The sequence below is a fragment of the Branchiostoma belcheri genome, unplaced genomic scaffold (genome assembly GCF_001625305.1).
Source record: "Branchiostoma belcheri isolate BF01 breed outbred unplaced genomic scaffold, Haploidv18h27 scaffold113, whole genome shotgun sequence".
NCBI classification, from domain to species: domain Eukaryota; kingdom Metazoa; phylum Chordata; class Leptocardii; order Amphioxiformes; family Branchiostomatidae; genus Branchiostoma; species Branchiostoma belcheri.
In genome coordinates, this window is record NW_017802525.1 from 140915 (window position 1) to 156939 (window position 16025).

The window sequence follows — 16025 nt, forward strand, 5'->3', positions numbered from 1 at the left end:
CGTACCATTCCCCAAACAAACTGGGGGAGGTTTCAAAATTCTATTTATAGGTTTAGTTTTATGTTTGGCTCTGACCGAGGAGTCAATAAAATGTGTATGGATGCGATGTGTGAAAAATATGTGCTTGCTCAAGCAAAACGTTTTTTTATCTTTGGCAAATTTCAATTCTGTGGACAAACCCGCCACCGTTTTTGGTATCGCCCAAGAGAATACTGCGATGAAAGCCAGAGTGAGGTAAAAGGTCATTTGCAACGCGCCCAGAAAACGGGCCCGCGGGCAAGAGGCTGTTTAGGTGCCTTTGATCTTAATCTGCTTAAATTATTGCAGAATTCTCAATACTCATTGCCTATAAATAATCTACAAACCCTCTTACAGTGCGAAAGACAAATAAAAAGCTTGTGTAGATGAGAAAACAGCGTACAACGGCCTTGGCAACATGTATCTGTTTCGACAGTCCGGTATACTGTAAACCTCTAACAGAGCCTCGCATCTTAGCCTACTTTCCAGACCGGACATTCAGGATGGCGGCTGTGGGACAGCAGGGAGGTAAGATACGGGACGACGTTAGGGATAAGACAGCCTTATTGCTGTGAACCTAGTAAATAGGAAGCATAACATGTGTGGAGAAATATAGGCAAGGTTTTTAAGTGGTGGCACGCGCGGTGTGGGTGTGAACGGAAAATAATTGAAGATTGGCGGGACCCCCGTACGGTCACACTGCCGGTATGTGTATGTGTGTATGTGCTAGTATGTTAGCGTTACAGAGGAAGGTCTAACATACCTTCATGTATAGGGGTTATGTGGGAGGGTTGACAGAAACGTAAGTCTGATATTTACTGTGCTACGCGTGTTGCCTGTGTGTTATGAATGATGATCAGGACGCCCCTTAGTCCCCAGGGTCGCACGCTGTTTTGTTTGTCCCGTCCGGATACCCGATCTGACATGGGCGTGTCTCGGAACGCGTTCGGTAATTGTAATGATTAAGCCCAATAGCTTGTCTTACGAGCCGTTTTCTCTACAATTTGCAAACTCAGTACACCCTGCAGTACACCGGTGTGCCAGCTTTGTAGCACTCTTTGCGACGTAAATTTAAAACCAGAACACTTAAGGGTAACAAGCAGACGCCGTGTAAGCGAGCTGTCTATACCCTTAAGGGCTTAATTTGTAAGCAGATGTTAAATGTCAAGCTAACGCTCTAGACTACAGCTCACCTATGCTGTGTAGGGTTTTGTCCAACGCTGTTTTGTCTGTTTCAATCGTCAACTAAAATATCATGCAAGGCGGAATATTCGTACTAGTAATAGTATGTTGTACGTTCTTATCAGAACGGCAATCTCTCGCAAGACCCGCGACTGAAACATTGACTGTTTCCATCCACGCCAAGCTTGGCTTCCAGCCAACTCTAGAACTACTACTGTACAGCTACGTGAAATTCCCAGCGTGTTCTGTAGTTGTCTGATTTCCTGTCGTAAATTCTACCGACCCTGATGTCATAAACTACGATACACATGCCGCCACCGTGCATGAATTATGAGGTGTATTGTGAATGTAATTTTCCGGTTTTTGGTTTGCGTATAGCTGTGCCTTGCAGATATGTGTGTTACGCTGTGTATGTTTGTTTATTAAAAAAATTTCTCGGCTTTGGTAGAAAAGATTGGATTAAAATTCTAGTATTATTATTAAACGCTGTGTGTTATTCCCGGCACTCGAAGCATGTGTGATGTTATATATACGCTGTATGTGCTAAAAATGTTTGTTTAATTTTACGGGTCACGGTTGATTTGGTTCCGGGGACGCGAAGCGCGTTCAAGGTCTTTTATCCGCGTCTCAAAGGGACGTATTTATAGGTTAGCCTTAGGGACGGTCCGTTTGTGATCGTGGGGTGGGGGTGAATATGTCTAACCACCTCGGGGAAAGGGAGGGTCAGGCAAATTTTATAATTTTTCTTACTCTACATATGATTCCCAAAAGATATATATACACTTATCTATCTAAATTCCATATCAACCAATGTATTTCTAGTTGTCTTCTATCCAATAGGATGTATCTTATAAAATGTATCTAAACGTATCTATATTTTAATGTGTGTATGTGTGTATGTATGAATCGGTATGGGAAGATATATACATGTTGTACTATTACATTTTTACCACCCCTGTTCTTTTTGGTTCGTCCCGAAGTTGGTTATGTCAGTGACGCCAGCCATTGAGTGTTTGTTGCGTAGTAAATAATTCCATTGAAGTCCAAGGTGCGCAATTAACTTAGCAACGATTGATACTGCATATCTAAGGCTCTGGGTACGCCAAAGGCAAGCAAACACAACAGAGGGTGTGTTAGGAGTTAACAAGACAACCACTGTTGTGCACCTGCCTTTAGTCTTCAAGAAATTGTGAGAAACGTTCATCGCCAGATCTTTCCACTGTATATGTAGGGAAGGAAAACAAAATGAAGAATAAATATCTCTTTCAGCTATCCTTTCCTGAGTTTTTAAATGGAACAGTCATGTTTTTTTATGCCAAGGGCACCGGGCCAGAACATGACAAGTAGAAGATTTTTAATATCTGTCCACATGCTCCGCTGGACTCGGAAAAACAACGTCGTTCGCACATTTTTAAAACACGTATTGATTAATACAGGTGTGCAAAGCTTGCAAACAGTTATCCAGTGCTTACATTAACACGAGAGCAATGTTTAAGGTGCCGTTATTTATTCAGGGTCACCGTTATGTAACCAAACACGGTGTTCTATTGCGGTGGATCGTGAGCCTGCAAAACAGCTGGTGAAATAAAACGGATTATGGTTTCTTTTCTTTGTGTGGATGTTTCGCAAAATGCTGAGATAATTCAGTATCTCACGATACTGCCAGAAAAATGGTAATATGGTTGAAGGATAATTTTGCTATTTTCGGGAACAAAGGTATTAATACAGAAAGAAGGAACACCACCATTGCTTTCAGTGTCGAACAATTGTCGTATCCCTTTTTCGTTTAGCTGGCTATTGCCAGAATTTCATTTTGTCGTGAATAGCTTATATTTGCTTGACTTGTAAAAGACGATTCCGTTGCAATTTTGGTCCTTAAAACAGGGTTGTTAAAAGGTCTATTTGATCAATCATGGGACAATAAAAATCGATGAGGTGGAACGTTTTGCGTCATTGTTGACCTTGCGTGGCCTTCTGAGTAATCTTTATCTTTAGTGAACGGGCCTTCCACGAACCACCATTAATGAATAATGAACGCCGTGGGCTCGCCCAGAAACAGATCATGGTTTACAGAATCTCTCAGCAGATTTTGAATGTTTAACTATTATTTTATAAAGAAGATGTGGAATCCTAAAGTTTCCTAGGTTCACCGTTTACTCCACACACTTGCAGAACGGAACAGGATTCAACAGAGGATACATTTTACGATCTTCCTGCCCCAATCTAACTAAAGATCTACAGAGATAAGTATGGCGTTCTGCCATATCATCTCCCCCACACTGTATGACAGTTTCCTGTCAGCATTCCGGCCGCTCCTGCGGCACGGCATTGTCCCGGGACCAGACAGTGGGCTTGGCACGGCGATGTTATGTTAGCCTCTGCCAGGCTTCGAAAGCGGCTGGAAAGAAGCGGCAAATGTACTCATGTAGCGGACCAACACCCCTGGCATGTTATCTGTCTATTAGGCCAATTTTGTAGTCTTTTAGCCGCTTCTGAATGTTAGAGGCTACAACGCTATTAATCTCAGTCACGTACATTGCACGATGTATCTAGAATTTTCTGTACGCTGTAGATTTGAGAAGAAAATTTGGTTTCCGTATTTCTATTTTACGATCCCCGGTCTACCTCGTAACCGAGTAAAATGAAATTCCGGTGATTTTACCCCATTAAAAGCCAACACAGCGGCGCCACACTGCAATCAGCCGGCCACTACGTAGTGAGGATAACTCAATTTAACGTTAATATGTGGAGCTGGGTGAACTCTGAGTCACCTCCTTGTCTGCGAATCACTATAAATGGGGTGTTCCGGAATACATTATCGGACGTGCGCTGAATCTTTCTGCCTGATTGGCCTGAAATGGAACGCGCGTTCGGTTCGAGTGACGCAAGATCGAACTTGTTTCCGAAGTTCTAAAACCCGAGGAAAGGAAAAGTCACGCACGCACTCCGTCTTCAAACCCCGGTAAACTACCACAAAATTAACTGATATGTGTCGTAGTTGATATAAAATTGCCGAAAAGTAAGTGCTTAGATGTCGCAAGTGTTGTATCGCCAAAGTATTCTTTTGCGGTCAAAAGAAATTCCCATTCACACGTGTGGGGAGGGGGGTGGATGGCGTTCAGCACCAAGGACAGGCACCGTGCGGCATGGTTAGTGCATGTGTTTGGGAGCGCAGAACAACCACGGGCGGTAGGCTGTTGCTTTGTTTCTACGGTAGACATATTCTGTACCCGTTTTACTGAATGGGGATTCCCAATAATGATATACTAGGCACACTGCTGTCTTATTTTTGTCGGAAAGGCACGTATTTTGCACAACGTGCATCGTAGTAACTTCTGTGTTGTTGTGGCCACGGCGATATACGCGATAGCCTTTCCGTTCACTCTCGAAAACGCATTTAAAGCAGCACCGATTCCAACAAAAACTCGGTGGCCTATCGCTCACGGTTATGGTTGGATTGTTAGAATATTTGAGTATGTATCCGTGGACAAAAGTAACTATAAAATCCACGGTGAGTTCCACGGTTAATATAATGTTTCCCTCCCCAGTCGCGATGGACGGCGAAGCCTGCGTGCAGGCCATGATGAACGAGACGGTCATGACCAAACTCCGGGCTGGGAAGAAGAAGTTCAAACGTTACTATCGTCTGCAGAAGGACCGGGAAACCATCGTGTACAGCCCCACACGCCACAGCGCCGTGCCCGAGTGTAAGTAGTGTCTGTCTTAGGCTAGAATTATATATATATGAACACTGCATCCATGAAAATAAGGTTAGGCATCTAGGTAAAATGTACGTAACGCTAGTACATAATGAATCAAGCAACTGGATGAATTCTATGTAGAGTCAGACGTTTCAGCTAGTATCCACTATCTTTCGTTTGAGTCACAGAGATTTTGCAGTTTAGATACTTTTATTGAGATACTGTTTTTTTAGCCCATTTACTGATGAAAAGTTAAGACTTAGAATTCAGTTTCTGATTATACAGTAGATGCTTTGTGAAACATCTGACTCTTCAGAGAATTTATAAAGTGTTTGGTTTATTTTGTATTATGTATATGATGAGAACCAGAGGGCTTGAACATTGGAGCAAACTTTTTCACTAACTTTTTTTATATCCATTGGTGGCCAATCTAACCTTTTTTGGATAAAATTAGAAATATACTGACATGAAATACCTCTCTTTCTTAATTTTTTTTTCAATGATTGTACTTAATCTCAGAGCATGACTATTTCTCTGAAATTAGTGTACACAACAAATCTAGTCTTGTGCCATAACTGATGAAACCTGAGCTACGTTTCAGGGACACACGAAAGAGTAGCGACTACAAAAGGATACATTTCAGCCCTGCACATGTGCTACAACATCATGATTGACACATTGGGATCAGCATTGTTTCATCAGAATGACTGTTGTGACATTCTTGTAATTGCTACACTACAACAAAGTTGCATAATCATTAGCATGTATGATGTAACATGATACATCATATCATTTGCATGACGTGTGACGTGTTAAAGGTGACGTGTTGACAAATTATGTCATCAATATGGCAAGCGTGACGTTTCATCAGCATGGATAACACATGCATATGAGTGTCCGTGTTGTGATATAGGCATGGTGATGAAAAAACAACGAATTGTGAAATATTACAAAATCTGACAATGTGTGAACTGTCATCTGGGATAGCCTGTGTTACACAATCTCTTGCTATTAGAGGCTGATAGGGCCTCTTTCACATGCAAGAGATTGTGGCCATACACCTCTAACTCGAGACATTCCTATTTCCAAAACTACCTATAGAAATTCAGGATTCTTTATCACTATAAAAATCAGTCCAATATTGTAGCACAGGATTCTCTGTTACTATGAAAACCAGTCAACATGGCCTCAACACTATGGTAACATCTAGACAGTTCTGTCTTACTACGGTTGTTCCATGTTCACACGTAGGCCTAAATCAACAGGATTTTGATATTGCCAATTCTCCTTGACTTCTCTTGACTGTTAGAGGTGTTGAACATCAAGCTTCTAGAAGCCTGACCAGTGGAAGGGCTGCTAGAAGCTTGATGTAGCCAGGCTATCACACACGTAGACTGTGTAGAGTTGTGACATGTGTCGACTTTGTTTTTGAAGGTACCAAACGCCTACCAGCCGAACAGGCATGTAAGTAGAGGTTTCACTGACGTCTGCTAGGACATGTGCACCGCCTCAACCAATAACGGAAATCCTTCCAATCATGTGATAACAGTGTGGCAAATCATTCAGCTCGCATAAAGTTGATTTTATGGATTACATTGCCAAGAAACGTCAAATCATTTGCAAAAAAGTGCAAAAAAAAACCGTATGCTCAACTTGATTCTTAGAAGTTAGAACCCGTATGCTCAACTGTTAACAACATTGCTGCTTAAATGATAAACCTTTTTGGCCAATTATTGCTTTATCACGAAACTTTATTTTTTGAGGAGTCCAGATGTCATCCATAGAATTAAGTTTGTGTGTACTAGTACCAGATTTGTGATTTTGCAGCATTCTACAAAAAGTCTAAAACAACTTTGCTGCCATTGTTGAATCTAACTGAGAGACTTTTCCGTGTCTCTAAGAATGCTGGTGGGAAAAAAGCATGAATGTTGTGCAGTGAGTGTTTGTCAAATCGTTTTGTTCTGAGTAAAATACTAACTGCCACCTGTGCTCTTTGGGTTCTTCTGTGTCTTAAAGCTGTAACAGGAAAATTGGCCTCAGGGGATACTGAATTGAGGGAGAATCAAAATCTCAAAAACTTTGTAAAAAAAATTTAAAGGTATACATGTAGGTCCCATGGCCTTTGAGGCCATAGGTGCAGTGGGTTGTTGATCGGATTGTGGAGCCCATCTCTCTCCATCCACTGCCTTTCACACATATTTTGTACATTTTTTCATCCTCGGCTTTTGGTATGAAATGCTACAATTCAGACCCACTCTTTACGGAAAATGTAAAGATTGACACCTCCCTGTCCTAATTTTCCTGTGATGCTACTAAGATAACTGGGTTGAGGTGTGCTTTAGATACATGTAAGCTGTGCTGTGTACTAACACTAACACTCATCTGTCTGTTCATCTAACCATGAGTGTGCCCATTATTAACTGTGTGTCTTTCTGTTGCCTGTTGTTGTCATTGTCTTTTATTTCTGGTAAAATCATTCCTGGTGTTTCGGTGGTCATTGGTCTATCACTATAATCATCCGAAAAGAGGGCAAGGAAAGAAAGGATTCAACTTAAAGGAGTTATTTCCTATCAAAATCCCATTTGCTTACCATACAGCTTTTGCTGACAATATGCCCTCAGCTAACTTACCAGCAATGCACTCATAGTATCATCTCTGCATGCTGCAAAACAACATTTTGCATCGCTGCTTTGACACATTGGTGCCCATCTTCACAAGTCTTCACAAAATCTGGTTGCTTGCAGCTGATGTATCCAGCTACTAGAATTATTGTACCTGCAGCTGATGCAACAACAATGATGATTGGTCAACCAATAGCCAATCAGATGCTGGCTCTTCAAGAAACTGGAAACTACAATCCGATTTCCAATCAGAAGAATTAATCTCACCTGTAACAAGGACTTCATGAAATTGTTTGATTCGCAATAGTATACATTGTATTACAACAAATACAATATTAACATTTTTTTCAATTTTCTTTTGTGTAGGATAAGGCACAATGATCAGGAATGAGTTGAGAAGACCATCACTTTTTTTTACTAAGCCTTTGGAAGAAACACCAGCCACCATCTTATGAAGTGTCCTTTGATTTTTCTGTTCTAAATGTTTGTATAAATGTAATACTCTACACATACATGTATTTTGTGTGCTGTTAGCCCACACTCAATGTTTATGTGACAAAGTTATATACGGTCAAACCTGTCCAAGTGACCACCTCTACAGTAGGACCATCTGGCCAATGTGACCACTTTTTGTTGGTCCTTTGGATACTTTTCCCAATGACAGAGGTGTCAAAATCTAGTCTATAGGGACCACCTGTCCACATAGACTAGATTTTAGTGGTCCCTTGAGTGGTCCTCTTGGGCAGTTTTGACTGTAAATTTTTTTAACCACACATTTACATGTACAAACAAGTAAGACCTTCACACATGTTACATCCAACAACATTGGTGAAACCTTAACAACATGTTTCTGAACCCCTTGAGTGATTCAGAGAAGCAGAGTTGTTTATTGAATTGTTTGTGACTTGCAGATGACGTGTCCAACATCCTGGAGGTGTTTCTCAGCACGCTGACCTCCCGCAGCTCTCGTGTGGACAGGGAGAAGGCTGTCGGACTGTCCAACTGTTTCAGTATCTCCTACAAAGATCAGACTGTGAGTTCTGTGGTTTGTTATTTGCAAAAGGCATTCTTTCCTTCCACTTTTAATGTTTCATTTCTTGAATTCAATGGAGTTCAGATCCAAATTTTATTACCAGGGGTAGGATTCATTATTTGTGAAGTAAGTTATGGGTTCAACACCATCAAACCAAACGTTTCAATTGTTTGTTTCGCATCCAGTAAACCACTTTAAGGCCTTACACACCAGTTTTACTGTTTTGTACATAATCTGCATAAGCTGACTGTAGTGTGAGTATGATGGGGTCTTTAATATGCTAATTTAGGTATGGCTCTCCTCAAACACAAGCAGACATATGAAAACAATCTGCTTCTTATTTTCAAATTGGTAATCACAAGAGACATCAGATGAAAACCCTTCTGCTGACTTGGCTTCTGTTGATACCTTTGTTTGTTTCCCCAGCCAACCCTTGACCTGATCTGTGACAGCCCAGAGACAGCTCAGACCTGGGTCCGCGGCATCCAACACCTCATCCTGTCACGCACGGGCGAGACCATCGTCAACAAGAAGGAGAGGTCAGCTGACTTCAAAATTTTATACACCAAGTTTGTACTGTTGTTTGCCAACAGACTTTATTTGACTGACGTACAACTCCAGTCTTTGTCAAGTAATGAGCAATCCACTGCTTCTGTGATGTCACATTATGCAGGTAACACATGACTCGGTAAGCAGTTTGTTTGTTTGTTTGTTTTATTTCGATCTTAATACATAAACATAAATACAAACTTTTAATACATAAAGTTTACACTACTCTTCCTGGAGTCCAACTAACTAAACAAAAATAGTAAAAACAATAATAAATCAATCAAACATAAATTAAGATAAACAATAAATAACGGAATAATAATAATAATAAATTCATAACAAAGATTTATCCTGAGATAACAAAGGATAATTAACCAAACTCAGCATATAGAACTTAAAATGAACTGAATGGGAGGTCAGAGGTCAAAATAATAGAAAATGATATAACTGAAAGTGATTGGAAAACATAACATGCATCCAAACACTTTGAAAATCAAATTAACAATGAAGTAAACAAAATGTGGACTCAGAGAGTAATGACAAATTATATACAACTTTAGATGAAGTAGTCCATACATAACAAAATATAAATAACTGAAATGAAATGAAATATACAACTTTAGATGAAGTCTAGATCTATGGCACCCCTGTCTTTGTTGAGGGATGGTTGTAATGCCCCAATATTAATGTAGATGGCCTGCAAAAAAGTCTGGTACCACATCCAAGATTCTTACTTTGTCTAGGTCTCTTTCACTGTCAAATCCTCAACTTACTTTTCCAGGAATAGGTCCTCTCTTGACACTCAAAACATCATTGGACTTAAGGACATTCTACATAATGTCCTTGTTGGACTTAGTTGATCCATAATGTTTTATTTTTCTTCAGGTGGATTGCAGAGTTCTTCCACTCTGCAGACAAGAACCAGAACGAGCGTCTGGACCTGAAGGAGGCGACCGGTCTGCTGAAGAGGATGAACGTCCCGATCAGCAGCTCGCACATCAAGGAGAGGTTCCAGGTGGGGTCACCACTTTCATTTCTCTTTTCCAGTCTCCGGGGAACAGGAAAGTTTAGCTAGTAATTCTACCATAGAGTCAAACATGTAAGGGATCCCTTATGTTCCCGTACATATCCCTTTCATATTTTGGAAATTCAAAGGAAAATTTACTGTTTTTGTTGTCTTCTTGACTCTCCTGTTTGATTGTATGTTACAATGTCAGTTCTAATCACTGTAAAAATACTGTGGAAAACAACATTTTCTTGTTGTCTGTCTTCTTTCTGTTACTAGCTAAAAACAAGGTTTGTATTTTTTAAGAAAGATGTTTGGGCTTGTTCACTGATGTAATTGTTGCTGCTGACACACACTATAGTACAGTACAGTATGAGTAGTGTAGTCTTCTCTTTCTTCCTTTGTGCTCAGCAACCAGTCTTCTTTGAAACCTGGTTACTGTGTACACTTCTACTCTCCAAGTTGGTACAGGGTGGTAGTATGGCAGTAAAGCCATACAGAACACATGAAACTGGTGCTGCACCCTCTTCTGCACCTGAACCTTTGGTAAGGGTGAACCTGGGAATGTATACATCACAAACTCAACATTTGTACAGCTTTAATTTTGTTTTGATAAATTGTAGTAACATCAAACTTTTGTTTCCATTGAAATGTACTGTTCTTGTTCCCATTACTCATCATTCTCCTATTTGTTTCTGACCTTCAGGAAGTTGATCGGAACAGCAATGGTGACCTTGACCTGGAGGAGTTTGGACAGCTCTACAGACAGCTGACCTTCAGACAGGAGGTCCAGGATCTATTCAACAGGTGAGGTCTACTAACATAATTCTGCCAGGTCACATATATTGTCACCCTGAAAAAGTACAATGCAACCTCTCAGAGTATGATACACTCCCACATATTTTACTGTACACATCACACACTGTCAATGTGATGCAGACCTGACTTAAGAAGTATTTCTTCACTTTCAGGGTTGCCTCAGCTCAAGGAACCATGACGATGCAAGACTTGCACAAGTTCCTCACTCAGGAACAAAAGGTAACTCAAAACATCAGACCTGAGTCCTTCCATGAGAGTTAGAATTGTAGAGGGTTGTATTTGGAACAAGAGGTGATAGTTCAGAATATCCTAACATGAATGAATGGACATTTTCTCTTGTTCAGGTCCAGGCAGATGCAGAAACTTGCAGGAGGATCATCAACACGTATGAACAGATCAGTGATGTGAAGGCTAGTGATTCTCTAAGTTTGCAAGGTATGGCTTATGTTGTCTTTTTCTTATACCTGTTCTGAGGTCTGCAACTGCATGGAATTTCTGTACCATATAATACAAATACTGTTGAATATTGTGGGCCTGTCACCCTTTCTAGAATAAGGTAGCATGTGTAGTCTAGTGGTTACTGACCCAGTGCCTCTAGACCAATAGGTTGAGAGTTTGAATCCTGTCTTTTGTTACTCATCCAATTGTAATAAACACACTATAAGTCATTAGGACCAGATGTTAAACTATGGTACACTGTTGTAAAAAAACAGCAGGGGAATTTCCCTGGTACTGTACATGACATGAGCGTAAGTGTAGCTCTTCAGTGAGCTAAGACTGGATCAAGATCGCCTTTTTTTCCCCAGGTTTCACCCTGTACCTAGAGTCTAAGGACGGGGACATCTATAACCATGCTCACGACCAGGAGTACCAGGACATGTCCCAGCCCCTCAGTCACTACTTCATCGCGTCTTCTCACAACACTTACCTTCTGGAGGACCAGCTGAGAGGCCCCAGCAGCAAGGAGGGCTACATCAGGGCCCTGCAGAAGGTAGGTCTATTCACACTCTTAATGTACAACATCCCAGCAGCAAGGCTACATCAGGGCCCTGCAGAAGGTGGGTCTATTCACACTCTTAATCTACAATATCCCAGCAGCAAGGAGGGCTACATCAGGGCCCTGCAGAAGGTACTGAAAAATATATATCACACTCTTAATGTACATACATCCCAGCAGCAAGGAGGGCTACATCAGGGCCCTGCAGAAGGTACTGAAAAATATATATCACACTCTTAATCTACAACATCCCAGCAGCAAGGAGGGCTACATCAGGGCCCTGCAGAAGGTACTGAAAAAAGAACCAACCTATTTAATATGTGATCACACACATAAAGTACAACATCGTAGCCTAATCTTAGGGCTACATCAGGGCCCTGCAGAAGGTATGGGATCACTGGTATAGCTCCAAACAGACCTGTAGCTTGTTTGGTATTTTTGTGAGTTTTTTCAACAAATTTTCAGCTTACTTGAACAGCATCTCATCTCCCAGAGTCAGAATCTTCAATGCTCAAGACAAGCCCAATTCCATAGCAAATACTTGGCATAAATGGCTTGATGCATGCAGTTTTTAACCAGAGATGAGACAGAAAATGCACAACTTCAATGAACTGACCTTTTGATTCTGATTCCCAGACTACAGCAGCATCACACATATTTTTTTCTAGAGTTTGCTCTTGAGTATCGAAAGATATGCTCTACTTGTGTTTTCATATTCAGGCAGTGGTGTAATACATCAGATTTACTATGATCTTAGTCCTACATTCCTTGTTGGATAATCAATGTAGTCACTTCATGTCTGTGTTTTACCTCCTGGTTGCCTACAGGGATCGCGTTTTCTGGAGTTGGACTGTTGGGATGGGGAGGGAGGGGAGCCTGTTATCTACCACGGTCACACCCTCACCTCCAAGGTGCTGTTTAGGGAGGTCATCGAGGCCATTAACGACTACGCCTTCAAGGCCTCACCGTGAGTACAGCTCATGATCATGTACTGTCTTTAAGTTACTTCTTAAGGGAGACTGCAAGTTTGTAGGGACAATTTGACTTTGACAAAGCAGTTGATAGATGCAAAGTTCCTATGAATGAACTCTAAATGCAGCTGTTTCAGTTTATTCATACAATGTAGACTTACTTTAGGTGTGACACACCAGTTTTGAACATTATAAGTGGCAAAGGATGGTCATGTGGTTTAGTTGAGCTTGCAGTCAAGACCCAGGACACGTGTACATATTTAGTAGTAGCTCTCTGTAAATAAGTAGATTGTATATTAAACTGTTAATACCTCATCTGTATAATCCTAGGCCATTGGTAACTCTTTGTGTAACTTAAAGTGCTAAACTCCTTGTGAGCCATTAGACCATATCTGTGATCAAACAAAATCGTGCATTTCTGTGTTGTCCCAGCTACCCGGTGTTCCTGTCTCTGGAGAACCACTGCAGTGTGGAGCAGCAGCGCACAATGTCGGCACACATGCGGCGCATCCTCGGCTCCCAGCTCTGCACCGACTCCAACACACCCGACCCCAACCTGCTGCCTTCACCCAACAGTCTCAGGGGCAAAATCATCATCAAGGTTGGGAATAGATATAACGTTACATGTATTCAGAAATGTATCTAAATTGATGTCTTCATATTATGTTAACATTTGTATTATGTTATTATACATGTAGATCAATGTACTTGAAATAAACATATTTAGTTACTGACTTAAAGAATATGATGATGGCAAAGAATACAAGAAAGCTGTAAGTTTTCATTGTTGCACATTCAGAGAAATTTGTTGTTTTAGGTGAAAAGGAAAAAGGCAATCGTAACCCCACTAAACATTACATTCAAATATAATTGTTTGATTAATGAATTCATCAGATATTGGGGATTTGTTTAAAGAAATAACAATACCACAATATTGGAGGAAGCTCAGACACTGAATGGTTCACATTACATGTACATCCAGTTTCTCACACTCAAAACTTATAGTATTGTCAGGTGCAGGCAATTTTCTATGTTACTTGCACCAGCCCAGGTATGCTGAAAAATGTATTTCGAGCTCTGAGTGTTGTTCCTAATGTTGCTAACTCCCTGGCACCTGTGACCCCCAGAACAAGAAGCTGCCACCTGATGTTCTGGAGGATGAGGTCAGCGACGAGGACGAGGCTGCTGAGATCGAGGACCCCGAGGTGCAGGCTCGCATGCAGGCTGAAAAGGTGCCCGAAAAATCTGTCACAAGTCACAAATATATCGGATCCATATAATTGTATTTTTTGGTCATTTTGTTACTTAAAATTTATATCCATACATTGATTATTTAGTTTTTATCTTCTTTTTCATACATTTTTGTATATCATCACTGTGACAATAAAATCTTAAGTTGTATTGTATGACTGAAATTTTAACATTAGTTTACAATATTTTCTGCAAACTGTCCTATGGTATGACTATGAGCAGAAAAAAGCAAAAAAAGCCAATGTGAGTTATCTCTTGTTTTGGCATGATGCTTGACAATATTCCTTATCCTTCTCATAATGATATGGTTGTACTTTCCATTTTCTTCAAGTCTCCATCTACTTTAGGTCCATACAAAAATCTAAACAGTTCACTGTATTTTTCCATTATTCTCATGAATCGTATTCGTCAGTGGCACACTCTGATGTTCAGTGGCTCATGGTGAAATAGGATCCATAGGGTGCTGCACTCTGTAGTTAAATGCATGACTAAATGCTTTTTTTATGGTGAATGCACAGCTAAGATGTTACTTCATGATATAGCTGTAGTTGCTACTTGCCATGATGTTAAATCCACACCAATTCGTTTCCATGGTTCTCAGACAATTAAGGTGAAAATCTAGCAAGAAAACATCATAAAAGTAGAGGGCAGGGAGGAAACTTTGATTTTGATTTTATTATATGATCCACAGTTTTGCATACATGTATGACAGTCACTGTTATTCACTCCATAAATTAAAACTGGGTGAACTCAGACATAAACCTACCTGTTTTCCTTCATTATGTTCTTCCAATAAGCATATGTAAAAAATGAGAACCTACAAATTAGATTGGTGTGGTGTAACTATGATTATGTTCCTACACTCTTTTTGCTGGTGTTTGGTTTTCACTGTGCTATGGTGATGGAACATGCTCTACCTTATGTTACGCACACAGGAGAAAAGGAGAAAAGAGCTGGAGAAAAAGGTAACTTTAATGGGATCATGCCTTCTGGTTGTCTCCTTGCCATTATTCTAGTGGTGTTACCTGTAAGCTTTAGTGTGTACCAAGCCTGAGCTCCTCTTCTTTCCATTTTTAGATCTCAACATTTCTTTCAGAGCCATTCATTGTTGTTTGTGTGTGTGTGTTTTCCACCAAGAACATACGTGTAGTCACTGACAGTGATATTTAAAATATTAATGCTTTCAGCTATTCTTACCAGTACATTCAATCTGTACTGTGAATGGTTTGTGGTGTCTATGACATCTCTTTGAGAATAACTCTGTAGTTGTTTGTGTGTGTTATCCACTTAATATAGCCTTTATGTCCTGACATAGTCACAGTGATATTCATTGACAAATGGTTTCAGCTGCTCTTGACAATGATCAACACTGATATATATTGGCACAAGTGTCATGGTGTTACCTGTTTCCACTAAGAAATTGTACTGTTAGTAGTACATGTAATATTGTATTACAGAATAGGAAATAACACACAGGTCTTAAAGAAACCTGACCTTATAATACCATCAAAGACCTCCTGTAATTTTCTTTTATGTGTAACTGTTTGCAGAAGAAAAAAATCAAGTTGGCCAAGGAGCTGTCTGACCTGGTCAACGTCAGCCAGGCCAAACATTTCCACAGCTTCCAACATTCACAGGAGAAGGGTATGTGATGCCATAGAGACGACTATGTTCTAGTATCTTACTAGTAGCTAATAGCGGTGGTTACCTTTAATTTGGAAAGTCCCAAAAATTTGGAATCTCCAACAAAGGCAATCCTGGGTTGGCTGGCTGGCTGGCTGGCTGGCTGGCTGGCTGGCTGGCTGGCTGGTTGGCTGGCTGGCTGGTTGGTTGATTGTTTGGTTGGTTGGTTGATTGGTTGGTTGGTTGGCTGGCTG

At 40.6% G+C, this 16025-nt stretch overlaps 1 protein-coding gene across 4 annotated transcripts in view; it reads left to right on the plus strand.

Moving 5' to 3' along the window:
* The first annotated feature begins 475 nt into the window (after positions 1 to 475).
* Positions 476 to 16025, plus strand: part of LOC109462219 (1-phosphatidylinositol 4,5-bisphosphate phosphodiesterase delta-1-like) — a 20776-nt gene continuing 5226 nt past the window's right edge. Inside the window, exons 1-15 of one of the 4 annotated variants that reach the window (XM_019758751.1) lie at positions 476 to 546; positions 4749 to 4907; positions 6336 to 6365; positions 8434 to 8555; positions 8982 to 9094; positions 9990 to 10119; positions 10817 to 10917; positions 11082 to 11148; positions 11274 to 11364; positions 11736 to 11920; positions 12754 to 12893; positions 13330 to 13498; positions 14025 to 14129; positions 15084 to 15113; positions 15699 to 15792. In XM_019758751.1, the coding sequence (XP_019614310.1) occupies positions 522 to 546; positions 4749 to 4907; positions 6336 to 6365; positions 8434 to 8555; positions 8982 to 9094; positions 9990 to 10119; positions 10817 to 10917; positions 11082 to 11148; positions 11274 to 11364; positions 11736 to 11920; positions 12754 to 12893; positions 13330 to 13498; positions 14025 to 14129; positions 15084 to 15113; positions 15699 to 15792 (1561 nt within the window). In that variant the 5' untranslated portion in view covers positions 476 to 521. Of the gene's footprint in view, positions 547 to 704; positions 724 to 4748; positions 4908 to 6335; positions 6366 to 8433; positions 8556 to 8981; positions 9095 to 9989; positions 10120 to 10816; positions 10918 to 11081; positions 11149 to 11273; positions 11365 to 11735; positions 11921 to 12753; positions 12894 to 13329; positions 13499 to 14024; positions 14130 to 15083; positions 15114 to 15698; positions 15793 to 16025 lie in introns of those variants that run through there. The other 3 variants (XM_019758753.1, XM_019758754.1, XM_019758752.1) reach the window with 3 other exon arrangements.